Source organism: Saccopteryx bilineata, chromosome 7 (assembly GCF_036850765.1).
Source record: "Saccopteryx bilineata isolate mSacBil1 chromosome 7, mSacBil1_pri_phased_curated, whole genome shotgun sequence".
In the NCBI taxonomy this organism is placed as follows: domain Eukaryota; kingdom Metazoa; phylum Chordata; class Mammalia; order Chiroptera; family Emballonuridae; genus Saccopteryx; species Saccopteryx bilineata.
Genome location: NC_089496.1, coordinates 70,569,435 through 70,597,214, shown reverse-complemented (window position 1 = coordinate 70,597,214; position 27,780 = coordinate 70,569,435). Strand labels below are relative to the sequence as shown.

Genomic DNA, 27,780 nt, shown 5'->3' with positions numbered 1-27,780 from the left:
CAATTCCTGGTCAGGGCACACAGGGGAAGCGACCATCTGCTTCTCCACTCCTTTCCCTCCCTTTTTTCTCTTTCTCTCTTCCCCTCTCACAGCCACAGCTCGATTGGTTGGAGTAAGTTGGTCCCGGGTGCTGAGGATGGCTCCATGGCCTTATCTTAGGCACTAAAATATAGCTCAGTTGCCAAGCAACAGAGCAGTGGCCCCAGATGGGCAGAGCATTTACTGTTAGGAAGCTTGCCAGGTGGATCTCGGTCAGGGCACATGAGGGAGTCTGTCTCTCTGCCTCTATGCCCTCACTTAATTTAAAAAGAAAAAAAATGAGGTTGTAACCTGACTGGTGGTGATGCAATAGATAAAGCATTGACCTGGGGTGCAGAGGACCTAGGTCCCTGTGGTCACCGGTTTAAGCATGGGATCTTCAACATGATCCCATGGTTACTAGCTTGAAGCCTTAGGTCACTGGTTTGAGTCCAAGGTCGCTGGCTTGAGTACAGGGTCACTGGCTTGGCTTGAGCCCCCTGGTCAAGGCATGTATGAGAAGCAATCAATGAACAACTCAAGTGACACAACTACAAGTTGATTCTTCTCATCTCTCCCCCTTCCTGTATCTCTCTCTCTCTCAAAATAAATAAACAAACAAATAAATAAATAAGGTTGTACAAGAATAATAATAAGAGAAGATTTTACAAAATATTAAACTAATAAAGCAGGCTATAAATCAGTGTTATAGTATGACTCCCTCTCTTATTAGTGTTGTTTTTAGGCTGTGAGATTACAGGTGGATTTTGGTTTCTCCTTTATGTTTTTCTGTCCCTTCCTCCAAAATCTCTACAATATACCTATATTACTCTTTTCTAAGCAAAATTAGAAAATCAAATATATTTTGACAAAATATGGACTAAGCATAGACTTAACTCAAAATCTATAGTTAACACATGTCAAAAGCACACCCGTTAACCAATACACAATTCCTGATCATAGCCCAATAAACTTGTGCAAAACTCAGATTCTTACAATCTTTTATATAAAATTTTTACTCGAAACCCCTTTCTTTGGGAATAATTTCAGATTCACGGAAGAGTTGCAAAGATAGTCGAGTTCCCGTATACCCCTCCCCCATTTCCTTTACTGTTAACATCTTAGGTAACCAGCGTGCATTGGTCGCAACTAAGAAATCGACGGTTTCTAAACTTCAGGCGTCATTTGGATTTCACGTGTTTTCCCACGGACACCCTCCATCTGTCCCAGGCTGCAGTCGGGGTACCACCTCGTACTGGGATGTCTCATCTCTGGTCTGTGGCAGGTTCTCAGACTTCCCTGGTTTTGCACGTCCTCCGTATGAATTGTGCAATCAGAGAAAGAAAAGGTTCATGATGGAGACGATGAGGGTGATTTGTGTGTGGGAATTGCTTCGTTTTTTATCTCCATGGGGGGCAAATGCACCGGCTTTTACCTCGGTTCACCTACCGGTATGCAGAGGCTCCGCAGAGGTCGCAGCGCCTTCGCCCGCACCCGGCGCTTTGAGGGGCCCCGAGCCTCGGGTCCCCCAGTCGGTTGCGCGGGCACTCGCGGGCGGCACCCGGGTCACCTGTTCAGCAACCCGCTGTGGCCGCCCCGCCCCTGCCCGGGTCTTATAAACCTGGCCGCCTCGGTGTGTCCGATTCCCGCCGCAGCCTGACCGGCCAGGAGCCACCGCCCGCAGCATGGCCTGGAACACCAACCTCCGCTGGCGGCTGCCGCTCACGTGTCTGCTCCTGCAGGTGGCCCTGGTGGTCCTCTTCGGCGTGTTCGTGCGCTACAGCCCGGAAGCCGACGCCCACTGGATCGAGTATAAGAAAACCAGGAACGTCTCCAGCGACCTTGACAACGAGTTCTACTATCGCTATCCCAGTAAGTCCCGCCGCCCTGCAGGGCCACCTGCGGCACATCCCAGCTCTTCCTCGCCTGGCCCAGAGCCCCGCGGCTGGGAAGGAGGGAGGGCGGAGCGGAGGAAGAGGCGCTGCCCACAGCCTCTGCCCTGCCCTACTCAGGCACTCGCCAGTGTGCGGATCACGCTGCAGAAATGGTCAGATGTACACAAACTCCTTTCCACCGTGAAAAAGTAATCGGGAGGTCCTGGCTGGTTGACTTAGTGGTAGAGCGTTGGCCAGCCTTGTGGAAGTCCGGGGTTCGATTCCTGGTCAGGGCACACAGGAGAAGTGCCCATCTGCTTCTCCTCCTTTTCTCTCTATCTCTCTCTTCCCCTACCACAGCAAGGCTCCACTGGAGCAAAGTTGGCCGGAGCCCTGAGGAACACTCCATGGCCTCTGCTTCAGGTGCTAGGAGAGCTCCAGTTGCAACGGAGCAACAGCCCAGATGGGCAGAGCATCGCCCCCTAGTGGGCATACCGGGTGGATCCCGGTGGGGCGCATGCAGGCAAAAGTAATAGAGAAACCTCACCTGGGTGAACTCATCCAGGTGCCATCAAAGGCTGCCGACCTCCCTATCAGAGAGTCCTTTGTGATGTCTTCACAGGACCTGAGTTCCATCTTAGGCACCAGCCAGTGGGTGACCTTGGCTCCCTTGTCCAGCTGTGCCATACTGTCCTTGTTAAGGGCTACAGGGATAGCTCACTGGCCTGCCAGCCCTGCTGCCAGGAAAGGTGTATGGGACCATGGGACCGTGGGACCCATCCTCTTTGGCTGGGAGAGGGAGAAGGAGCACCCCTAAATTCTCAGGTACCCACGTGCTGGGGTTCAGACCATGCTTTGGAATCATCAGACTCCACTCTGATCGTGGCTCTGCCATTCAGCACATGCGTAGCTTTAGGCAAATGTCAGCCTTACCGAAACTCTGTCCTTGTTTTTGAAATGAGAATAACAAGACCCGAATGCCTTACGGGGTGGGTGAGGCTGGTGGGAGACAGTGCCAGGCATGAACTCCTTAGGTCATTAGGGGCGATTACTCAAAAGGCACTAAATAGAGACGCCCTAGGACTCAGGAGTTGGAAGAGCTGCCTCCAGGTCACGCATGCCCTCTAAGGCTTCCGCTGTGGGCACCGCTGCTGACCACAAAGCTCCCTTGTGGTGTGGGGCTCTGGGACCTGCACGGTCACAGGCAGTGTCTGGGGGAGGTGGGCCTGAGCGGGAGCCATCAGAGCCTGGGCTCCTGGGAAGACAGAGGGAGGAGTGGGACACATTTCCAGGAGAGAGCACAGGGCAGAGGACACCCTAGTTTCAAATGCTAAAGGACTGTTCTGTGAAGCCGAGGCCGCCAGACTCACCCTGTGCTCTTGGACACCTGCACCTCACTCAGACTCAGCTCCAGTTAATGAAGGACAAGCTTACCCACCAGCAGAGGGCAGTGTAACCTAGACTTTGGAATTAAAACAGATCTGAGTCCATCTCTAAATGGAGTGAGCTGCCTATCTAACCACTCTGAGCCTCAGTCTGCTCATCTCTGAAATGGGGATGCTATTTAATACACAGGATCTCCAGGAAAATGGAAGGTGGTGGGTACTTGGCAGGGCATATCTCACGGTGTGAGGTAAGAAGACAGCAAATACTGATGTTGTTTGCTCATAAGGGAGTGAGTGCTCTGTCTCTGAAGGTATTTAAATGGAGGCTAATCATCTCTTTAGAGATGTAACCAAGGAATATTTCCCTGAATATCAACTTTTTTTTTTCTCTTAGAGAGAGGGAGAGAGAGGAACAGACAGACAGGAAGGGAAAGAGATGGGAAGCATTAACTCATCATTGTGGCACCTTAGTTGTTCAGTGTTTGCTTTCTCATATGTGCCTTGACTGGAGGGATCCAACCAAGCCAGTGACCCCTTGCTCAAGCCAGCGACCTTGGGCTCAAGCCAGTGACCATGGGGTCATGTCTATGATCCCATGCTCAAGCTGGTGAGCCCACACTCAAGCCGGATGAGCCTGCGCTCAAACCAGCAAGCTTGGGGTCTCGAACCTGGGTCCTCAGCATCCCAGGCCAATACTCTATCCACTGTGCAGCCGCCTGGTCAGGCTAGTTTCAACTCTTATAGTGTTTCAGTTCCTTTGGGCTGTCCCCACTTACAAGTGTTTTTTGCACTGTAAGTGCTGTTAGGCATGGCATTTCTTTTTCCCCACGTGGTTCAGGAAACTGACCAATGCTCTCAGCTCGTCAATGGCGCTGGCAGGGACAGAGCCACACCCCACACACACAGCCCACCTGCTTTCCAAGACCTCTGTGGCTTTGTGGCCCCTGCCCATGTCCCCAGGAGATTTTGCAGTGATTGCATGGTTCTCTGAGGTGTGGGCGCAGTGGGCACAGAGCCTTGGGGAATTGAGGGACTGGCCAGCAGGCCTCAAGGGATACAGTTTAACCTGGGCTGGCCTGCAGAGAATGGAAGGGGCAGAACCCAGGCAGCTGCAGGGCACCACTCCTGTGCCCATGCAGCAGAGGAGAGGGAGCTGCCAATGCCATTGGCATGGGAAACTTTGTCTTTAGATTTTGAAGATAGCTGAGACCCTCCTTGAAGGGAATAGTAAGCTAGGAAGCAGATGGTGCCAGTAGAGCGAGAACAGCTGTGTACTGCTGCCCCCTTGTGGCATCTCTCAGGGATGCAGCCAGCATGCTGCCCTGACCCATCAGGGATCCCAGATTGAGAGAGTGCGTTCTAGACTGGTCTGTTCCAGTTACCCCAGGCTGGGGAAGGAGTGTCTCAGCAACTTCCACTGACCTTCAGCAGGTCACCAACCCAAGGAATGCAAAGTCTGTCAGTCCTGAAAGAGAAAAAGAGAAACAGTAGCAAACAGGATTGAGCGTTTGCCTGCGGGTCTATCCCTGGGGCCTTGGTTGGAGTACCTCGTTACCAGTGCACCAGAACCTGCGAGGTGGCACTACGTGGGCGCTGTCACTACTCGCATTTCATGAGGAAAGACACAGCAGATCAGAGAGGTTATGTCTTTGAAGGTCACGGAGTCTGGACCTTCAAACCATTGCTATTAAAAGCATTTTAGGTAGCAGCAAATTTTATGAAACATAAATTTAAACACTGGTGCATTTAGGTTGTAAATTTAGGACCAGTTTGGAAGCTAAAGGGAGGGGGAGGTGCCCAAGGCAGGTGGGAAGGAGAACTGGCATCTGTGTGCCTGAGAAAGGGGCAGAGACAGCCCCAGAGAGGGGCAGAGGTCAGAGCACCCACAAGGCAGAGAGGACAGGCTAGAGAGGAACTGGCCCTGGAAAGGGAAGACCTCCCTGCTCCTGCTCCCCAGTAGGGCGCCCGCCAGTCCTCTTCTCGCCCCTGCCCACAGGGTCCCTCCAGGCCAGCAGACAGCTGGCCCCCGCTCCTGAAACACCCCCATGTTCCGTGACACTGCCTTCTCCCAGGGCCCCTCCCCCTCCCTCCCGCACCTTCCCTGCCCACTCTGCTAGCTTCAAGGCCACCAGTCTGCTGTCTCCCCCTCCACGTTTTCACATTCTGACTCACAGCTCTATTTGCAGACCTGCCCAATCTCGGACCCCAGCTCCAGCCCACATAGCCAGCCTCCGCTCCCCCATGCCACCCTGCCTGCCCCTCACCACCACCCCTGCCCCTTGGTCTTCTCAAACCCCCACAGCCAGCGCCTGCCTCCCCCCCACCCGCAACCTCTTCCCCCTCCCCAGTGTTTATCGACAGCCTTGCCATCCTGCCCACTCCCTTCCCTGCTTCTTATAGTCTGCGTGTGCCACCTCCCGGTTTCACACCTCTCCTCCAGTCTGTCACCCATCAGTCCTTCCCGAGAATAACCACGATGCCATGGATGCTGCTTTGCTCACATGAGCTCACTTTCCCCACAACAGTTGGAAACGCGATAAGCCATGAGAGGCGGCAAGATGCGAAGTCAGCAGCACATACTGTGAAACCCAAGCCAGGCTGCTGTGTGTGCAAACTTGCACAGGTCTCCACACAGAAGCTCAGAGCTCAGAGCACCATTCTGGCGCAAGACCCACAGCTCTCCTGCATCAGCTTGTGTGCACCCCCCCCCCCCCCGTCCCTACCTTGCAGTGTGCCAGTCCCCCTAAGCCTCCTCCAGGTGGCTGCTAAGCCAAGGGGTCTGTGGCTGTAGCCTGGGCCTCAGGGAAGCCTGCAGACCTCCATCTGTGCAGGCAAGGGCAGGGCAGCTGCACCATTAGCACTTGGACAGGAGGTGTTGGACTAGAGAGGGGCTGTGGTCTCACCTGACTGTCAACCCCCACCTGGGCTCCCTGACTGCTGCTGCTCAGCTGGCACAGTTGGCTGCTGCTGAGAGAACCACCAATCACCGATTTACTCATGTATATTCATTGAGAATCTACCTGGCATTCTCTTAGGGGCTGGGGAATGCAGAGGGAACAAAGCCACATGGCCTTGCCTTCTCGGTGTTTCAGAGTCTAGTGGGCCAGACAAACAAACCCAACTGCACAGCGTAATAAGAACTAGAGAAGAAAGAAGAGGGTTGGGGCCCTGGTCGGTTGGCTAAGTGGATAGAGCATCGGCCTGGCATGCAGGAGTCCCGGGTTCGATTCCCAGCCAGGGCACACAGGGGAAGCGCCCATCTGCTTCTCCACCCCTCCCCCTCTCCTTCCTCTCTGTCTCTCTCTTCTCCTCCCGCAGCCAAGGCTCCACAGGAGCAAAGTTTGCCCGGGCGCTGAGGATGGCTCCATGGCCTCTGCCTCAGGCGCTAGAATGGCTCTGGATGTAACAGAGCAACGCCCCAGATGGGCAGAGCATCGCCCCCTGGTGGGCATGCCGGGTGGATCCCGGTTGGGTGCATGTGGGAGTCTGTCTGACTGCTTCCCCGTTTCCAGCTTCGGAAAAATACAAAAAAAGAAAGAAAGAAAGAAGAGGGTTGGCTCTGGCCAGTGGCTCGGTGGATAGAGCGTTGGCCCAGTGTATGGATGTTGGGTTTGATTCCCGGTCAGGGCACACATGAGAAGTGACCATCTGTTTCTCTCCCCCTCCCTCTCTCCCCTTCTCTTCCTCTTCCCCTCCTACAACCTGCTCTGTTCTAGTATTAGCTCAGATGCTGAAGATAGCTGGGTTGGTACAGGCGCATCAGCCTCAAGTGCTAAAAATAGCTTAGTTGATTCAAGCATTGGCCCCAGACAGGGTTGCCAGGTGGATCCGAATCAGGGCACATGCAGGCAGGAGTCTGTCTCATTATCTCGCCTCCTCTCACCTAAAAAAGAAGGAAGGGAGGGAGGGAGGGAGGGAGGGAGGGAGGGAAAGGAAAGGAAGGAGAGAGTTGCTATGAGGGAGAGGCCTGACTTTAAACAGGAAGGCCTCCGTGATGAGGTGACACTTTGCTGAGATTGGCAGGAAGAGCAGATATTGGCCATTCTGCAGGAACATCATCCAGGAGGAGGGGACACAGGTGGCCAAAACCCTGGAGTGGGGGTGAGGAACAGAGAGGCTAGTGTGGCTGGAGCCCAGCAAGCGGGGAGGAATGAGGGAAGTACGAGGTCAGAGGAAGGCAGGTGGGGCCACGTTCTGCAGTCCCTCCCATTTCTCTCTTTTTTTAACTTTTTATTTGGAAATAATGTCAAATTTCCAAAAAGTTGCTAAAACAGAAAAGAGTACAAAGAACAGTCTATACTAGTGGTAGTCAACCTGGTCCCTACCGCCCACTAGGGGGCGTTCCAGCTTTCGTGGTGGGCGGTAGCAGAGCAACCAAAGTATAAACAAAAAGATAGATTTAACTATAGTAAGTTGTTTTATAAAGATTTATTCTGCCAAACTTAGCGAAAATTCGACATAAAGTACTTGGTAAGTAATTATTATATGCTTTAACTTGCTGTAACTCTGCTTTATAAATTTTATAAAGTAAAGTTACTTCCCTACTTTATAAATTACCATTACTGTGGAACCAGTGGGCAGTTAGAAAATTTTACTACTAACAGAGATACAAAAGTGGGCGGTAGGTATAAAAAGGTTGACTACCCCTGGTCTATAGTCTTTAACTTTGATACCACTGTTTCCTGACCCCTCTCTCTGCACATAGACGCAAACACACACCCTTTTTCTCTGAACCATTTGAGGGTCAGTTATATACATCCTGGCTCTGTAGCCTTAATTACTCTGGTATATTTCCTAAGAATAGTGGTATTCTGTTCCAAAACCACACTAATCAAGCTAATAAATTTGCACAGGACAATACCTTGATCTACTGTTTCTACCTAGTTTTGCCATTGACAATCTATAGGACCCCTCTGACCCCACCCCACCCCCACCAAATCCAGGATCCAGTCTAGAATTAGGCACCACATTTAGTTGGCATGTCCCTTTAGCCTCTTTTAACTTGGAAAAAGTCTTTCTCTCTCTCTCTCTTTCCTTTCCTTTCTCTCTCTCTCTCTCTCTATTTTTTTGTATTTTTCTGAAGTTGGAAACGGGGAGGCAGTCAGACGGACTCCTGCATGCACCCAACCGGGGTCCACCTGGCATGCCCACCAGGGGGCGATGCTCTGCCCATCTGGGGCATTGCTCTGTTGCAACCAGAGCCATTCTAGCGCCTGAGGCAGAGGCCATGGAGCCATCCTCAGCACCCGGGCCAACTTTTTGCTCCAATGGAGCCTTGGCTGCAGGAGGGGAAGAGAGAGACAGAGAAGAAGGAGAAGGGGAGAGGTGGAGAAGCAGATGGGCGCCTCTCCTGTGTGCCCTGGCCAGGAATCGAACCCGGGACTCCTGCATGCCAGGCCGACACTCTACCACTGAGCCAACCGGCCAGGGCTCCCTCTTTCTTTTCTTTCATTTTCTCCCCCCCCCCTCTCCTTTCCTTCTTTTTCTTTTCTTTTCTTTTCTTTTTGAGAAAGGCAGTAAGGGAGATAGAGACAAGAACATCAAGCTGTTCCTGTGTGCGCCCTGATCGGGGAATCAAACAGGCAATCTCTCTGCTCCAGCACGACGCTCCAACCAACCAAGCTATCCAGCCAAGGCTTAATTTAAAAGAACAACAAAAAAATTAATTGATAGAACGACAGAGAGAGAAGAAAAGAGAGAGGAGGGGAGAAAGGAAGCATTGATTTGTTGTTCCACTCAGTCGTGCATTCATTGGTGCCTTCCTGTGTGTGTCCTGACTGGGGATCATACTCGCAACCTTGTCAATTTGGGAGGACACTCCTAACCGACTGAGCCAACTGGCCAGGGCAGAAAAATGTCTTTGTGTTTTATGACAGTGACATTTTTCAAGAATATAGTGTCACTCTTCTCTATTAGAATGTTACTCATTTTGTGTTTGTTATTTGGTGATTAGGCTGGGATTATGCATCCCTGGCTGAAATACTCTGTAAGTGAAATGTCCATTTCAGAGTATCACATTGGAAGGTGCATGCTATGCATCTGTCCCTCATTGGTGATGTTAATTTTGATCAGTCGGTCAAGATGTTGCCCAGTTTCTCCACTGTATAATTACTGGCTGTCTTTTTTTCCCTTCCTTGTAACTCAACAGTACTCTATGGAAGAGACTCTTCAAGACAATGCAAGTGCCCTGCTCTTCATCAAAATTTCTCCCTGGACTTAGCACCCACTGAGGGAACCTTTGCTATGAAAATTATGATTTTTCCATTTCAACCCATTCCACATTTACCAGTCAGGCCCTCTGCATTTTGTTGCAAGCCAAAGCCCTCCTTGCAGGCTCACTTATTGATTTACCTATTCTGAGTTCCTATTCTTTTAAATGGCTTTAATTCATTATATTATAGCACATAATTGTTTTGGAGCCCAGATTGTCCCAGATTTGGCCCATGGGAGCCCTTCCACCTGGCCCCTATGTCTGGGGACAGCTGCAGTTCCTTTTCATGCATTATACTTTTGTAACTGTCTTTGCTTCTGAAAGCTCTTTGCCGTCTGTTATTTTCTGGGAATCGAGGACCGTGCAACGTTAGTTCTAGGAGGACGGCTGAGATCACTTTAATCCTCCCTTTAGTTCTGTTATTGAGAAAACTGAGGCTCTGAGAGGGGAAGTGGATCATCAGGGCCGCAACACAAGTTGGCAGAAGAGTTGGGTCAGAACTCAGAACTCAGAGTATGCCTAAGTAATAATAAATAATGACACTCGCCTGATTTGAGCACCTATGATGGGGCAGTCCCCTTGCTAGGTGCTCTACAAACATAACTGCATTTAATCTCTGCAGCGTTTGTGAGCAAACATTGCAGTAGAAGGTGCTGAAACCCAAGGATGTTAAGTGACTTTCTGGAGTCATCACCGAGCAAAGGCAGGAACTGGGGTCCAAAGGCAGATGTCAGGGGTGCTGGAAAGTGCCTTTGCTGGCAGTAGGGGTGGGGCGAAGAGTTTCCTCCCAGTGATCGACTTGATGTTTGTGGCCAGTCACAGGACTCCTAGCCCAGATGGGCCTAATCTTCACGGTAAAGGGGTAATGGGATTGAGAGGGCAAGGCCTACGACCCGTGGTGGAATCCACAGCCTGATCCCAATTTCAGATGCCCTGCTGCCAACCACCCCGGGCGAGGGTGGAGAGGAGGCGCTGTTATCTCCCCTCCTTGCCCTGTCCCCGCAGGCTTCCAGGACGTGCACGTGATGATCTTCGTGGGCTTCGGCTTCCTCATGACCTTCCTGCAGCGATATGGCTATAGCTCCGTGGGATTCAACTTCCTGCTGGCGGCCTTTGGCATCCAGTGGGCACTGCTGATGCAGGGCTGGTTTCACTCCTTTGAAGATGGCTACATTCTCATTGGCGTGGAGAAGTGAGCGCTGGGGGCGGGGCCTGTGGACGAGGGGGCAGGCCTGATGAAGGGCGGGGGCGGGGGCGGAGCCGGGGCTGGGGCCGGGCTGGGGCTGGGCGGGGGCTCCGGAGCTTTGGGGCTTTGAGCCCGCTCATCTTGCAGCCAGGGTACACCGGGCCTGTAACATACAGCACACACCCACTCACACTGCTTCCTGACCAACTAGTCTCCAGGATGGGAATTTTCATGGTGTCAACCTGCCATTAGAGGATCCCTAAGTCTGAGGCTGCAGAGGTTGCAGGGACACCTCAGTGTTTCCTTTCCAGGGGCTAGCACTGGGCCCTCCGTCCTGACACATGAAAATTGCCCCGAGACCGCAGCCCATGGCCCCCTCCCGGATTTGTCTCCCCGCAGCCTCATCAACGCCGACTTCTGTGTGGGCTCTGTCTGTGTGGCCTTTGGGGCGATTCTGGGCAAAGTCAGCCCTATCCAGCTGCTCATCATGACTCTCTTCCAAGTGACCCTCTTCTCGGTGAATGAGTTCATCCTCCTCAACTTGCTAGCGGTGAGCAGGGACTGCAACAGGGACGAGGGTGGAGGGGACACTTGGGAGGACTGCAGGGGGACGGAGAAAGAGAGAGCTGGGAGACATGCCAGATGGATTCAATTCAACCTCAGCAAGCCTCTTAACCTTCTGAACCTCAGAGTCTGCATCTCTGAAGTGGGAGCAATGACATTTGTTGGGGATGCTTCACATGGGTTATCTCTGAGAGCGGCACAACTATTACCCCCATTTTACAGATTAGAAAGCTCAGAGAGGTTGGGCGACTCACCCAGGGTCACAGGGTCACATAGCTAGTGGAGGCACCCACCAGCTGTGTCAACAACTAGGTCTGTGACCTTGCACTTGTACGGCACATTTACCGTATTTCCCCATGTATAAGATGCACCCTGTTTCGAAAAATTTGTGGTCTAAAAACTGGGTGTGTCTTAGTGGTGTGGATTTTTACTTGCATTTCCCGCTTTTTCGTGCTTGTTTTTGCGCTCATTGTTGAAGACAGTGCTTTGTCGTCAGACACAGATGAGGACAAGCTAATGAATGGGAGTTTTGACAGTGATGAGGGGTTGTATTAATTTTATGATGAATAAAACTTGAGTTCAATAACTTTATATAATACAGGTTTTTTCAAATGCCGGGCCCCAAAATTAAGGTGCGTCTTATACATGGGGAAATATGGTACTGCTCTGGCTGGGTTTTCTCCATTGAAAGATTGCTTTGAGTGGGAGGTGGAGAAGGCTGAAGAGAAGGGAGATGGTGGGTCAGGGGAAGAAAGCTAAATCAATCAAGCACCTGTTGGGTGCCCAGAGCTTTAACAAGCTGTCTAGTTTAATCCTGGAGACAGCCCTGCTAGTTACCACAATTGCCCCCACTTTGTAAATGAGGCACTCAAGACCTCTGACTTTGGGGACAGAAGGGAGAGATGGATGGGGATGGGGTGGGTGGTGGGCAGTCAGCTGGGAGGCTGGAGGGCGAGCAGCGTGACAAGCTGCAGGGATATGGGTGACGGCAGCTGGGACGGGTGGTGCTGGGCCAGGAGTGCTTGTATAGCAGGAACTGTGGAGAGGGGACATCCCGAGGAAAGGAGAGAGCTCCCTAGAATTAAAGGGGAAAGCAGTGGGAGACAAGTAGGTGGGGGTTGCCCTGGGTTCTAGCTGCTTGCCTCTTCCAGCTTTGTAACTAAACAAGTCCCTCCCAAACCTGGCTTTCCCCATCTGGGCTCAATCCCACCTGCTGGGTAAGGGTGAGCCAGCATTTTATCAGTAGGCTTACAGCCTGGGTTCAGGGATTCCTGCTTTCTCCCCTTCCCAGCTGATTGGGCTGTGGAGGCCCCAGGCTCCATTCCACAGCTCATAAAGTCCAAGACAGCTGGACATCGTTGATGTATGGTTGGGGTGGGGGGAGACTGTGTCAGAGCCTGACAGGCCCCTTGTACCCAAGGTGAAGGACGCAGGGGGCTCCATGACCATCCACACATTCGGTGCCTACTTTGGGCTCACAGTGACCAGAATCCTCTACCGACCCAACCTGTATCAGAGCAAGGAGAGGGAGAGTGCTGTGTACCAGTCGGACATCTTCGCCATGATTGGTGAGAGCTGTCATAATGAGTGAGGGCCACCATGATGGGTGAGGGTCATTGTGAGGAGTTCAGGCTACCATGATCACACTGATCTCCACATGGTCTGGTAGGTGGCTACCTGTCCCCCTTGGGGGAAGGACAGAGGGAGGTTGCCCGTGACACTTCCACGATCCCCGATGCTGCCCAGGTCAATCACCCTGTGTTTTCCGTAGGGTGCCCCAGGGCAGACACAGTGCTGCCCATCCCAGGGCTCGGTGGGGTGTGTGGGATCCTACTTCCTGTGTACATTCATTCTGGAAAACACACATCAGCCACCCACTCTGATCTCTTAAAGCCTCGCCATGCACTCAAGGAGCGCCTCGTAGCATCATGGGAGATACGAGAGTGCCACCAGATAATCTCCCTGTAGCAGAGGGACTCTCCCCCTCCTGGCGCTGAGGGAGCAGGCTGGGGGGCACTCAGCCCCACTGTGGGGGCAGGGCAGATCCCTGGGGCAGAGGGACTCTCCCCCTCCTGGCGCTGTGGGAGCAGGCTGGGGGGCACTCAGCCCCGCTGTGGGGGCAGAGCAGATCCCTGGAGCAGAGTGGGGGGCACTCAGCCCCACTGTGGGGGCAGAGCAGATCCCTGTAGCAGAGGGACTCTCCCCCTCCTGGCGCTGTGGGAGCAGAGTGGGGGGCACTCAGCCCCGCTGTGGGGGCAGGGCAGACCCCTGGAGCACAGTGGGAGGCTGAATGGGAGTTAGGTGGTGAGTAAGGTGGGGGGGCCTTCTAGTGGAGCCCCAGCATGAGGAACGTGACAGGGGTGGGAAATAGCTGAGCTGTGTGAGTCATTTGACATCATCTAATGCCTCTTCTCCCCGGCCCCCCGGCCCTGTTTGGTCCTGCCAGGCACCCTCTTCCTGTGGATGTACTGGCCCAGCTTCAACTCAGCTGTGTCCAGTCATGGCGACGCCCAGCACCGAGCTGCTATCAACACTTACTGCTCTTTGGCAGCCTGCGTGCTGACCACAGTGGCACTGTCCAGTGCCCTGAACAAGAAAGGCAAGCTAGACATGGTGAGCAGCGGGGCAGGAGGACAGAGGAGGCCTGGGGCGTGGTATATCCATGACTGCCCGTGCCCATTGGGTATGAATCCCCATGCACTGCCAACGACTCCGTGAGGCAGGCTGCATAAGGACCATTACACCCCTTGTGCAAATGAAGAAACTGAGGCTCAGAGAGAATGATTCATCCAGACTGTGTAGCTGGTTTTCAGCAGAGCCCAGAGCCAGACTCTTAGAGATCCTATTATGCAGGCTTCTTGTGCTCCTCCCTGTAGCCTGGGGTGCTGACGGCTGTTCTGGGCCAAGCCCCACATCAAGACTGCCCAGCGGGGCTGCTGGGGCACCTCCCCTCTGCCAGGCTTGTGGTCCTGCAGACACTGGTCATCAGCCTTCCTGAACCCGGCCGCACTTGCCCAACACACACTCAGAGGGGCATCCCTTCGATGCCCTGTCCGCTCTACTGAGGGGTTTGCAGGGACATAGTCTTGCAGTGTCCTTCATATCATACGAATGGGACAGGTGTTTCTGTCATTAGTGGGGAGCGGCCAAACCCCGTGGGTGTTGGTAGATTTACACACACACACACACACACACACACATACACTGTCTGTAAAGTCATGGTGTACTTTTGACCAGTCACAGGAAAGCAACAAAAGACGACAGAAATGTGAAATCTGCACCAAATAAAAGGAAAACCCTCCCAGTTTCTGTAGGATGATGTGGCAGCATGTGTGCATGCACAGATGATGACGTAACACCATGTATACAGCGGAGCAGCCCACGGCCATGCCAGTCGAGATGTGGACGGTACAGAGGAAAGTTCAGTGTGTTCTGTAGCTCACTAAATTCGAATCCGTGACCAAAGTGCAACATGAATATCGGTGCGTTTATAACGAAGCGCCACCACATAGGAATAACATTACTCGGTGGGATAAGCAGTTGAAGGAAACCGGCAGTTTGGTGGAGAAACCCCGTTCTGGTAGGCCATCAGTCAGTGACAAGTCTATAGAGGCTATACGGGATAGCTACCTAAGGAGCCCTAAAAAATCTGTGTGAGCCCACATCGAACTGCACTGAATAGGTATGAAACTGGGAGAGTTTTCCTTCTATTTGGTGCAGATTTCACATTTCTATCATCTTTTGTTACTTTCCTGTGACCGGTCAAAAGTGCACCATGACTTTACGGACACACTGTATATTAAAAAGTCCCACCTCTCTATTGCATAGTTTTGACACTGGCTTCTTGACATGGCCACATTGCACATTGGCACTACCAGGAGCCCGTGCCTGCACTGGACAGCCAGCCACTGTGCAGAGAGGTGGGGACTCAGGCACCAGGGGAACAGGATCAGAGACACTGACCTGAACCTACTCGTATGCGTCCAGTATCGCATGCAGGAAGGACCATGGAATAGGGTGAAGGTCAGGAGCTCCAGCTCTCCGCAGACCTGGATCAAGACCCCTGTCTGCCTCTTGCTAACCGTACTGTCTTCAACGAGCCATGTCTCCTCCCTGTGCCTCAGTCTCCTCACCTGCAAACACCCAAAGAGAATTGTACTTACTTCCTGGGCTTCTAGAGACAGAAAGAAATAATCCCCCAAGCCGGCCATGCAGTACCTGGTGCAGGCGGGCCCTCGGACGGTCTGTGGTGCTGTCGGAGGCCCCAGACTCTGACATGGGTGTGCGTGTGCACATTGGCCCCACAGGCGCCCAATGTCCGCATACCTGCACTCAGAAAACATCAGCCACACGAACCTGGGCACACAGGAAGGTGTGGCATCCAGACATAAAGGGAACAAACAGAGGTGCCAACAGGCTCACCAGTGTGGACACAAGTACACTGATTTGTGCACATGGAAAATGCCCAGAGTGCCGATGTAAGTGGCACGTGTACAGAGAACGCAGGGGCGGCTGGCCCGAACCTGGCCAAGGCTAGAGCCCTCTGCAGTCTCTGACTAAGCTGCTCTCTGAGCCATCCCTGGCCCCAGGGCCAGGCAGCACCCACACACAGCGGGTCAACGTGGGCTCTGGGTCAGGCCGTCCAGGCCCATGCTCTGTGGGACGACTGATTTCCTGCCTGCTCTGCCCGCCCTGCCCAGGTTCACATCCAAAACGCCACGCTGGCTGGAGGGGTGGCCGTGGGCACTGCCGCCGAGATGATGCTCATGCCTTACGGCTCCGTCATTGTCGGCTTCTTTTGTGGCATCATCTGCACGCTGGGCTATGTGTATCTGACGGTGAGGGCCCGGGAGAGGGGCTGGGGGCTGGGGGCTGGGGGCTGGGCCATGCTGAAGTCACTATTCCTGACCATGGTGGTGGGGGCGCGGGGTGGGGATGCCCTAGGGAGGGAGCAGGCACGGGATGCTGAAGAATCCTGAATCTTTGTACTTGGGACCCCAGAATCCTGGCCTCCCCACACCCACCATTGCTCCCATCTCCCCTCCACCTCTGAGCAGTACTCATCTCCCCCTCCAGCCATTCCTGGAGTCCCATCTACGGATCCAGGACACGTGTGGCATCCACAACCTGCACGGCATCCCTGGCATCATAGGTGGCATTGTGGGTGCTGTGACGGCAGCCTGTGCCAACAGTTACACATATGGACAGCAAGGGTAAGTAGGGAGGAGAGAGCTAGGGAGGTGAACTCCCTCTTTTCCTACTCTGTTCCTCTGAGGTCCAAAGACTGTCTCTCTCTTGGTCCTTCCCCAGTCAGGATGACTGTTTATGGGCCCCTCCCTCCAACCTCTGACCTTCCACAAGGGTCTGAGACCATCTGATCTGTCAGCTTAGTGCCCCCATTTTGCAGATGGGAAGGCTGAGGCCCAGGGTTTGTGGAACACTGATGCCTGCTCACATTTGTGGGATGGCAGCAAAGAGCCACCCGGCCCCTCTCTGGGGCCCTGACCAGCTTCCTGTCTCTCCCCCAGGCTCGCCCATGCCTTTGACTTTGAGGTGTCCAATCACGAATGGTCCTCAAGCACTCAGGGTGGTTTCCAGGCTGCAGGCATCTTCGTGTCCCTGGCCATGGCCCTGGTGGGCGGCACCATTGTGGGTAAGTGGGAATGACTGGACCAGAGAAGGTGGGGCTACTGTGGGGCTTTGTGTTTGGGGGACCCAAGAGTTTGTCCCAGTGGTCAGCTGGAAGCCACCAGGAATCCTTTGTCTCTGCACTCGTGGCCATAGGACTGGAGAAACTGTCCCAGCTGAGGGAAAGGGCTGGGTAGGCAGAGAAGAAGTAGGTTCTGACCTCTTGTGACCTCCAACTTTCTTTAGGGCTAATTTTGAAATTACCAATCTGGGGCCAACCTGCTGATGAGAACTGCTTTGAGGACGCCATCTACTGGGAGGTGAGCTCTACGGACTTGTCCCCTCACACAAGGATGGCTGTCCCTCCTGTCCCCGATCCTGTGCACATTAGCTGAGCTGGGGCCTAGGGAGCCAGGAGCTGAGGGTTAGAGACAGAGCCTGCCTCATCTTGCTCCTTTATCCTGAAGGCTGTGTCTCCTGGGAGGTGAAGGCTTTAATCTAGAGAATAATTCCCAAGGTGTGGTCTTCACCAGCATCACCTGGAAACCTGTCCCTCCTGAATCCAAAACTCGGGGAGTATGTCTATCTCCAAAGCCTGTTCCCAAATGCAGATGCCTTGCCCTGCTAGGAGCCAAGCTGCCTTTATAGGAGGAGGCTCCCTTTTCACCTCCGCCCTGGGCTGCTGCGGGTACCCAGCAAAAATCCAACTTGACAAACGTCATTCTAGAAGCCAAAAGTAGTAAAATGCCTTTTTTTTTCTTGTATTTTTGTATTTTTCTGAAGTTAGAAGCAGGCAGGCAGTCAGACAGATTCCCGCATGTGCCCAACCAGGATCCACCTGGCATGCCCACTGGGGGGGGGATGCTCTGCCCATCTGGGGTGTTGCTCCGTTGCCACTGGAGCCATTCTAGCACCTGAGGTGGAGGCCATGGAGCCATTCTCAGCACCCGGGCCAACTTGGCTCCAATGGAGCCTTGGCTGTGGGAGGGGAAGAGAGAGACAGAGAGGAAGGAGAGGGGGAGGGTTGGAGAAGCAGATGGTCACTTTTCCTGTGTGCCCTGATCGGGCATCAAACCTGGGACCTCCACATGCTGGGCTGACACTCTACTGCTGAGCCAACCAGCCAGGGCCAGAATGTCTTTTAAAACATGCCATAGGCCTGACCTGTGGTGGCGAAGTGGTTAAAGCGTCGACCTGGAAATGCTGAGGTTGCCAGTTCAAAACCCTGCACTTATATGGTCAAGGCACATATGGGAGTTGATGATTCCTGCTCCTCTCCCCTTTCTCTCACTCTCTCCTCTCTAAAATGAATGAATAAATAAATAAATAAAAATAAAACATGCCATATGTGGCTTCCTGTGACTTCAGGATGTCCTTCCTCCCCATGAATCATTGTTGGAGGTATATATACCTGTGTTAGGTGACATTGGATGACAAAGGGTCCTTCTTGTCCCCTGCACTTCCCCCTCATGACAAGGGTGAGGACCTAGCTTGTGTCCGTGGTCCCTGAGATGAGGGTCTGCCCATCTCTGCCTTTCATACCAAGATTTTTAGGGTAATTTTAACTAATACTCGCTATAAAATCAGTTTCATATACATAACTAATAGGCTTTTTTAAATCATTCTCTTTATTTTTTAATTATAAAATGAACAGAAGCTCATTAAAGAAAATCTGCAAAAAAGAAAAAATAGAAATACTATCACCTTAATTCAAGCACTGTTAACATTTTTAATATATTTCCTTCTAGTCTTTTATTATTAATTATTTTTAATTTCATTTATTAACATTTTAGAGAGAGAAGGAGAAAAAGGAAGAGAGAGAGAAAGAGAGAGAGGAACATCAATTTGTTGTTCCACTTATTCAGACATTCATTGGTTGACTCCTATTTGTGCCCTGACCTGGGATTGAACCCAGAAACTTGGTGTCTCAAGATGCTGCTCTAACCGACTGAGCTACCTGGCCAGGGCCCCAGTCTTTTTAAAAAATATGCCTAGTTTTTTCTTACACAGCTGAGATGATATTAGACACCCAATTTGGACACGAGGATTCCTGCTCCTTCTCTTTTTCTACATAAGAAGTGTTCTGTGTTATTAATTCTTTTTTTTTTTTCCCTGAAGCTGGAAAGGGGGAGAGACAGTCAGACAGACTCCCGCATGCACCCGACCGGGATCCACCCGGCACGCCCACCAGGGGCGAAGCTCTGCCCACCAGGGGGCGATGCTCTGCCCCTCCGGGGCATCGCTCTGCCTCGACCAGAGCCACTCTAGCGCCTGGGGCAGAGGCCAAGGAGCCATCCCCAGCACCCGGGCCATCTTTGCTCCAATGGAGCCTTGGCTGTAGGAGGGGAAGAGAGAGACAGAGAGGAGGGGGGGGTGGAGAAGCAAATGAGCACTTCTCCTATGTGCCCTGGCCGGGAATCGAACCCGGGTCCCCTGCACGCCAGGCCGATGCTCTACCGCTGAGCCAACCGGCCAGGGCTATTAATTCTTAATAAATGTTCTTTTTTAGCAGCATGATTATTTTCATTCTACAATATATCTAAAGTCAGAACTATTTTGGACACGGCAATTGTAAACCACATGGGTTTCATGCTAATGAAACAAACTAAAAAATAACCTTGTCAATTCCCATACGTACACATTCACTCTGGGTTCTGTTTTGATCTTTAGAATTTACAGCTAGTGCTCGACTTATGACCATGATTGGTTCCAACAGACCGGTTGTAACACGGTTTGGTTGTAAGTTGAGTAGTAGGCTATATGTACAATACTGTGAAATGATGTTATAAAAATCTTTAAGTCATATTTTATCATAATTTTCTTTTATTATTGTTATATATCATAATTTTCTTTGTTCATTTTATGCCATTTGTATCATCTCTACACCATTTTGTTTCTTATTTTTACATTCGTCAAGTTTAAGTAAAACACTGCATTACCAGTACAACTGGTTTAATATTTGCAAAGACAATTTCCTCTTGGTAGACATCTTGGGAGGGGTTTGATGAAAAATATCCAAGACACAAAACACAAATTGCTGTACCGAGTCTGGGATAACAGTTGAAATGGTGAACGCGGAGATGGTAGTGCTGCCGGAAGCCGGTCTGCACTGTTGTACACCCAGCTGGGCAACGCTTGCGCTGCCAGACGAGGAGCAGTCAGTCATGGCTAGCGATTGTGGTCATAAAGTCGAATGGTCGTAAGTTGCATAGGTCATAAGTCAATCAATATTTGTATTCTAAGTTCACACCTTTCCCCTGCTGTAGAGCCTCCAGTAGCACTCTGTTTTGAGAACTATAATTCAGGGCAGAAGGGAGGGAGCTACTAGCAGGCTGTTCTCTGTCCATCCCTCACCCTGGCCTCTGGGTGGTTTACCCAAAAGATGACTTCCCAAGGGATGGGGTAAGAAAGCAGTGTTGGGCCCTGGCCAGTTGGCTCAGTGGTGGAGCGTCGGCCTGGCGTGCAGAAGTCCCGGGTTCGATTCCTGGCCACAGCACACAGGAGAGGTGCCCATCTGCTTCTCCACCCCTCCCCCTCTCCTTCCTCTCTGTCTCTCTCTTCCCCTCCCACAGCCGAGGCTCCATTGGAGCAAAAGATGGCCCGGGCGCTGGGGATGGCTCCTTGGCCTCTGCCCCAGGCACTAGAGTGGCTCTGGTCGCGACAGAGCCACGCCCCGGATGGGCAGAGCATCGCCCGCTGGTGGGTGTGCCGGGTGGATCCCAGTTGGGCGCATGCGGGAGTCTGTCTGACTGCCTCCCCGTTTCCAGCTTCAGAAAAATACAAAAAATACAACAACAACAAAAAAAAGAAAGCAGTCTTTAGGATTAAGTCTGAGCCTTGGGGCCAAGGCAGGGCTGATCCTGCCTACCCCACACAACCTGCTGTTCCACTTGCAGCCTCCCCACTTCACTTTCCGACCTGTCTGCCATTCAGGGAGCTTGCCATGCTGCCTGGGTTCAGCATGGAATTCTGGGTGCACATACACATTCACAACTCTTGTCATTGTGCGTTTCACTTGAATGCCTTCCCATTGCTCTAGCGTGTCTGGACCAGATTCTTTCTGGTCTTTGCAGTGTCCCAGCACCCTGGACAGTGGCGGACCTGAAGTACCGGGCTGATACAGTGTGTGGGATTGTCCTGATGCTTGGCGTGCAATCCGCACGGTGATCACTAGGTGGCGCCCGCCACACACCATTTGCGGCTCCTGATTTGCCCAGGCTGTTCTAGTTCCATAAGGGACACCAGCCAGTCTGGGGCAGGGTCCTCAGAGCTGCCTCCTCTCTCTGCAGGTGCCTGAGGACCAGAAAGATATTGTCGTACATGCTGAGGACCCTACCCTCAAGCCATCAGAACCTTAAGCTCCCAGGGCAGGTGAGAAGCAGATAAGGTAAACAAGCTTGGCTTGCCAATAGGGGGTGATAAGCAGATTGTCCCAGTGAGGGCCCAGCCCTGGGAATCAGGTACCACCAGCAAAGAGGCAAAAAGTAAATATCAAGACATGAGGATGTGAGCTTCCAACCCCTCCTGCCCGGTGTGGAGGAATAGGCACGCTGAGGTTGGTGAGAGAGACACCTAGAGTCAGTCTACTTGCATACTGGACAGACACAGTTATATGTGGACAGTGCTCTGGACGGGAACGAATAGATGGAGGTGACCTGGCTTTGCTGCTTACTATCCAAGTGACCTTGAGGATCTCTCCTCAAAGACTTAGTCTCATTTATAAAAGGGGAAAGGACTAGATTGGCTCTATTCAATTGATCAATTCGAGCAAGACCCTTCCTTCCTTCCTCCTTTCTCTCAACTGACATTTTCTTGCCTCTCTGGGAACGCACCGAGCCCTTTCCCATGCCTTTTGCATCTAGTCCTCTGGAGAGTCCCTAACACACAGGTGCAATTACTTTAACCAATGAGGGAATTAAGGTTCAGAGAAGTGCAGGGTTCTAAGGTGACACAGCTGGCAAGTGGATGAGCTGGGGTCTTTCCAGGTCACTATCATTACTCTTATTATCATTATTTGACCTCCTGGAGGAAAGAACTATGTCTGGGGCAAAAGGCTGAATAACGTGGCAGGAGAGGATGTTGGGGTTTTAAAGAAAGAGAAGGTGAGGCTGTGACCAGCTGCTTCTGATGCTCACCCTACCAACAAAGGGAGGGTGCCCGAGGGGCTACAGCAGGGCCTGACAGCGCCCCCCTCCTGGCTTTCTCCCCGCAGGCTCCACAGACTGTCCCAGTGTGCCAGAAGGAGCCAGCGCTGGCCAAGCTGGGTACACAAGGGCAGGAGGGGCAGCACCCTGCCTGCGGGCCTGGTCCTGAGGTCACCGCCCCTCCCTGCCCCTCCATTCCAGGGGGTCTGCCCAAGAATGGAGAAGGAGAAGCTGTGGACAAAGTGCGCATCCCAGCCAGGCTCCGGCTGCAGGAGGTCTGCCACTGGGGGTCTTAGTGGCCTCATCCTAAGAAGAAGAGGAGGTAGGAGTGGGGCTGGGCCTGGAAGTGGACCCCAGGCCTCCTAGGGAACAGCTTGGCTGCCAGCCACCAACTTCTGATCTCTCCCACTCCCTGCTGGGCTCCCAGCCTGCACATCTCCTGCTCCCTGGCCCCCGAGACTTCTCTGCACCATATGCAGAGGGCAACCTCTGTGAATAAAGTTCTAGGTGTTCTTTGTAAAATGGTGTGAATGCTCCATCAGGGCCAGTTTGAGGGAGGCAAGAACCCAAGAGACCTGGCTTCCTGCCCCAGTCCTGACCCCCCACCCCAAGCTGCCACCCACGCTGCAAGGAGATCCTCCCAGGAGCGCTGGAGCTGGCCCCTGCCTGGAGCCCCAAACGAGGCTCAGCTTGGGGGCTTGGGTATTTCTCCAAGACCTCTCCTCACTTCACATCAACCATCCCAGAAACTCACCCACTGACACTGCCATGTCTCCTGTCCCCTCAATATGATCTAGCTTCAAGGATCCTGGGGGTGGGTGAGTGGGTGGGGCTCTTTGGGGCCAGTTTCCTTCCCCCGACCGTTCCCTTCTTCCTCCCTGCCAGGCCAGCCCTGCTCTCCCGCTACAGTAGAGGAAGGTTTCATTGGTTTAGATTTCCCATCACTTAATGAGGACTGCCACCACCCTGGACAGAGTAACACACAGTTCCTGCCCTTGGGGGGACTCAGTCTAGCCAGAGAACCAACTGACACCCAGTATCCACCCTGTGCCCAGGTGGCTTCTCTGAGTCAGTCATCTGAGTAGGGTTTTGGAGGCTGAATAGGAGTTTACCAGAAGGATGGCAAAGCAACAGCATGGGCAGGAGACCCAGGAATGGGAATGAACATGGTGAGGTTGGGTTTGGCTAAAAGAGAGAGGCAAAAGTGTCCCTGCTGGAGAATAAGAAGCAGCAGCCAGATCCTTTGAGGAGCAAAGACTTCCAAGAAAAAGGGGTGAGGGGAAAGGGAGTAGAGGGTCTCTCCTGCCTCCAAATCTGCCCTTGCCGCTCTTCTCACCATTCACAAACATACACACTCAGGCCTTCATTCCCCTTGCTAGAAGAGGGGCGGAGGAGGCGGAGGAGGCGGAGGAGAGAGCAGGGAGCTGAAATGCAACCTATTCATGTTCCCCCGACGTAACACCCCTCATTTTCCATGCTGGGTAAAGACAAAAACCCTTTACAACCTGTTTCTGGAACTTGTCAGCAGCTGCCAAGAGAAGCATGTTAATTAAACGTCGGCAAAGATGGAAGCCAGAGGCCCCAGCTCTAATTGGACAGTTTGCTTCACCAGATTGAAAAACATTGTGACAAAGGAGGAGGTGCGTGGTGCTCTGCAGGGTGCGGCGTGCTGGGGAGGGGACCAGCCCTTTGATTTCAGCTGATGGGGTTCCAGCCCTCCGGGCACGCCCACAGAAGGCCCAGAGGGGCCTGCAGGCAAGGGAGAGGTGCAGGGTGCAGGAGGCTCCCAAGCCCGCATGCCAGGCAGCTGGCAGCACCCCTGACAGTACTGGGCCCAACTGAGGACCAGGCTCTCAGGCAGGGGCAGGACCCCTTCCCCTCATGACATGACCTGGGTCCTGGGGACAGTGTTGGGAGGGCACCCAGGGCAGGGGTGGGCATTCACCTCGGGGCAGTGTTGAGCCTGTACTGGGGAGCCCTCCAGAGAGAGAGGCCAGATCTGCACCCCGTTGCCCAAACTATCTCTGGGCCACGTGGTCACAGATGAGGTCTTAAAAATGCTGCAACTGGGAGGCTTGTCTTGGAAAGCCCAGCTGTAAAGGTCCTTGCTGAAGTTACCATCAGGGTCAGGGGCACACCCTGAGACTGTCCCCCCATCTGCGTGTCTGACAGCTGTATCCCAAGTCCCCTCCTGTTCTTGATTCACACGTGATGTGATGGGTATCATGCTGAGTACCTTATCTGCCCTGTGACAGAAACTCCCAGGCACCCTGAGACAGAGCGAGAGCACGTGCTGTCACATCCGTCTCACAGGCCCATAGAGGATAAATGACCCCTCCACGGTCACGGTGTTATTCAAGGTGGTGCTACCATGAGCCTGGTCCCCTTTGGGCCCAAAGTCCAAACCTGGGCTCCGTGCCACCTGCTCTCTTGCTCCCAGCCCTGCCAGGAGGAGGCGGTCTTAAGACCAGTCTGAGAAAAGAGAGGGTTCCTAAGTGGAGAATGCTCTTCTCAAGGCCTCCAGGATGAGGGGTCTGGAAAATGGGGGCACAGCAGGCTGGAGGTCACTTGGGACCAGCTTGCATCTCCTGGGGTGTGGGTGTAAGCTAACAAGGGCAGAGTTCCCTTTTCTGTCCCCTTGGGCATTGACCCCCACCCTGCTCTCTCCGGAGCTGTTGCCCAGGAGGGCTCCATTCGGGGTGGAGGGCCAGGCGGGGGCCTCTGAGAGCCGGGGCCAGGATAGGAAGGGAAGCCATTGTGGCGGAGCCCTGGGGATTAACAGCTACAAAGTGGATGTGGAGGGCCGAGGCCATTGATGGCAGCCGGTGAGCTGCGTTCCCAGGGTGGGGGCGGCTCACGCAGCCTGGCCTGGGCTGTGTCCCCGCTGCCTGCAGGGGCTAATCCCCTGGGAGCTGCAGCCGGAGGAGCCCCAGAAACGCAGCTGCTGGGGAGAGGGCCGCCCCGGGTGGGGCGGGACAGCTGGCCCCAGACGCTGGAGGGTGGCGAGGAGGCGTGCCCACCGGGTCTGAGTGGCGCAGGTGTCCCTGGCCTGGGCGCGGTGTCTCTGTGGGACACTGAGGATAGGTGACCCAGGATGCTAGGGGCAGTGTCAGCCCCCTGCCAGTTTCTGATGTTTAGGGACTACCTGGAGGGGAGTGGGACCCCAGGGCAGTGACTAGGAACCACTTAGAGGTCCCTGGCATGTCAAGGAAAGTGACAGAGCCCCCCCACCACCACCACCAGCAGGCCCAAGTGGGTACTGTGTGTGTGTGTGTGTGTATACACTCCTGTGCTCACCCCATCAAGCAGGGTGCTTGAGAATGGTCCTTCAGAGCCGGCTGGAAGGGCTCTGCAAATTGTAATCAGATTAAGGGGGCCAATCACTTAGGGCTCTTGAAAAGGCCACAAGGCTTCTAATCAGCCCTGAGCGCCCGGCCCACAAAGCCCGGGAAGAGCTCGGCAGGAGCTGCCTGCCAGGGGGCCATGGGGTGGGGGCCGCTTTCTTCCTTCTCTGTCTCTCATAATTATGTCAATTTGCTAGCCAAATTGTTTGCTCAAGTGGACAGGGGCGCTTGTGCCCCATTCATGTGGTAATGTGGGAACCGAACCGGCAGGCTCCTGGCTGGGAAAATAGGAGGTACCAGGACCAGGGGTGTGGGGCACCCAGTCCTCGGGAACCCTCCCCTCATTGTGGGCATTTCTGCATGAATTCCAGAAACTTCCAGTTTGGGGTGCTCTGGGGTATCCTTTGGGGCCTGTCAAGATGAAGGATGAGGAAGGAGGCCAGGACCCCAGCAGAGGACAGGCCTCCAAGCTCCTTTGGGGTGAAGGTGGTCTCTGTCCCCATGCCTGAACAGTGTTGGAGCAGCACGAGAGATGCCTGAGAGATAGGGTCCCGGGGTGGGGAGTGTCACGGCATGCACGGGCCGGGGATGTGCAGAGGCTGGAGAGAATTCTCACCAGTTTATTGAACCTCCCTCTAGGCACTGACCCCTGAGACATCACTTTGTACACAGCAGTTCATTTAGCCTACCAGAAATCTGGGAGGCAGGTGCTGGGCTTCCCATTTCACAGATGAAGAAAGGGAGGCTCAGAGAAGCTAACTGATTTGACCAAGGACACACAGCAAGTGAGGACCAGAAATGAGAACCCAGTTCTGTTCGATCCTCTGCCCAGCCCCAACTACAGGAGTCCGTCCCTTCTTTCAAGCAGCAAATAGGCGCTGACAGCCCATCCAGGTCTGGGTGAGGTATGAAGGGTGTGGAGGACTGACGTGACCCAGGAAGGGCTATGTCATGGGGACCCTCAGTGCTGGCATGCTGTGGGGTTTTGGGGGGGAAATTCTTATATTTTGCAGCTCACCTTGGATCAGTTTCAGCATTTTCCCTAGTACAGTCTCTAGGTCATTGGTTCTCAAAGTATGGTCTGGCTGGCATACCACCATCACTTTGGGAACTTGGTAGAAATGCAAAATCCTTGAGTCCTTCCTCCCCCTACTCAGTCTGATGCTGGGAGCTGTCAGTCTCCCTGGACCCACTCTAGTTTGAGACCCACCATGCTAAGATATTTAACTACTCCCTTGGTGACGGACCTTCAAGGTGTTTCCAATTTCTTATTATTAAAATGTGCACCAGGCCATGGCCAATTGGCTCAGCGGTAGAGCATTGGCCCAGCATATGGAAGTCCTGGATTCGATTCCCAGCCAGGGCACACAGGAGAAGCGCCCATTTGCTTCGCCACCCCTCTCCCTCTCCTTCCTCTCTGTCTCTCTCTTCCCCTCCTTCAGCCAAGGCTCCATTGGAGCAAAGCTGGCCCAGGCGCTGAGGATGGCTCCATGGCCTCCACCTCAGGTGCTGGAATGTCTTTGGTTGCAACAGAGCAATGACCCAGATGGACAGAGCATCGCCCCTAGTGGGCATGCCGGGTGGATCCCTGTGGGGTGTATGCAGGAGTCTGTCTCTGCCTCCCTACTTCTCACTTCAGAAAAAAAAAAATTAATTTTTAAAACATGTGCACTGAGCCTGGCCTTTGGTGGCACAGTGGATAGGGTGTCAACCTGGAACACTGAGGTCGCTGGTTCAAGGCCCCAGGCTTGCCCGGTCAAGGCACATACAAGAAGCAACTACTATGAGTCGATGCTTCTCACTCCTTCCCCCTTCTCTCTTCCTCTCTCTAAAATCAATAAATAAAATGTGCACTAAGCCCTGGCCAGATAGATCTGTTGGTTAGAGCACTGTACCAACATGAAGAGGTTGCTGGTTTGATACTCAGTCAGGGCACATACAGAAACAAATGTGTCTGTTTCTCTCTCTCCCCTCCTCTCTCTCTCTAAAATCAACCAATCAATAAACAACTTAAGTCTATTTAAAACATATGCTAAAATATGTCCCTTTATTTGTATGTCTGTGCCTTGTGAGAACATTTCTTCCCTCTCAAAATTTTCTTGGTTAACTTTTCTCATTTGCTCTTCCAAACTTCAGCATCTGTACCTAAATTTCATTTCAACAGTTTGGCACTGTATATATGTTTTAATTTAGAAAGAACTGACATCTTGACAGTACTGTGTTTTCCCATCAAATATTGACAATCTAGACACTCCACGGGGTTTTAGGTGTAAGTCAAGTCACACAATTATATATCACTTAGGCAGGCTTTGTTATGATCCCAAATATAACAAATATGGGAGATATTATAACAGTCTTGCCCTTTCCCTGAGTTTGATGAAACTAAGAACATAATTACAAAGGGTCAAGCCTATGATCACCTTACT

The 27,780-nt window shown here is 52.9% G+C and overlaps 1 protein-coding gene and 1 long non-coding RNA gene across 5 annotated transcripts in view; one reads left to right on the top strand and one right to left on the bottom strand.

Annotated features, from left to right (window-relative positions):
- The first annotated feature begins 1,650 nt into the window (after positions 1-1,650).
- RHCG (Rh family C glycoprotein) lies at positions 1,651-22,532 on the top strand. 3 transcript variants are annotated; one of them, XM_066239152.1, is made up of 11 exons: positions 1,651-1,890; positions 10,494-10,680; positions 11,074-11,224; positions 12,659-12,806; positions 13,685-13,851; positions 15,939-16,076; positions 16,315-16,451; positions 16,767-16,891; positions 17,113-17,186; positions 21,156-21,253; positions 22,079-22,532. In XM_066239152.1, the coding sequence occupies exons 1-10, from the start codon at positions 1,704-1,706 to the stop codon at positions 21,222-21,224; spliced, it is 1,383 nt and encodes a 460-aa protein (XP_066095249.1). In that variant the 5' UTR covers positions 1,651-1,703; the 3' UTR covers positions 21,225-21,253; positions 22,079-22,532. The 3 variants fall into 3 exon arrangements, with proteins under 3 accessions (XP_066095249.1, XP_066095250.1, XP_066095248.1); XM_066239153.1 differs by having other exon boundaries at positions 1,652-1,890; positions 21,156-21,237; positions 22,212-22,532; XM_066239151.1 differs by having other exon boundaries at positions 1,652-1,890; positions 21,156-21,237.
- Positions 11,188-27,780, bottom strand: part of LOC136310491 (uncharacterized) — a 57,207-nt gene continuing 40,614 nt past the window's right edge. Inside the window, exons 3-4 of one of the 2 annotated variants that reach the window (XR_010726574.1) lie at positions 15,202-15,371; positions 11,188-11,274 (exon numbers count right to left, since the gene is read on the bottom strand). This is a non-coding gene — a long non-coding RNA (uncharacterized lncRNA). Of the gene's footprint in view, positions 11,275-14,851; positions 15,372-27,780 lie in introns of those variants that run through there. The other variant, XR_010726573.1, reaches the window with a different exon arrangement.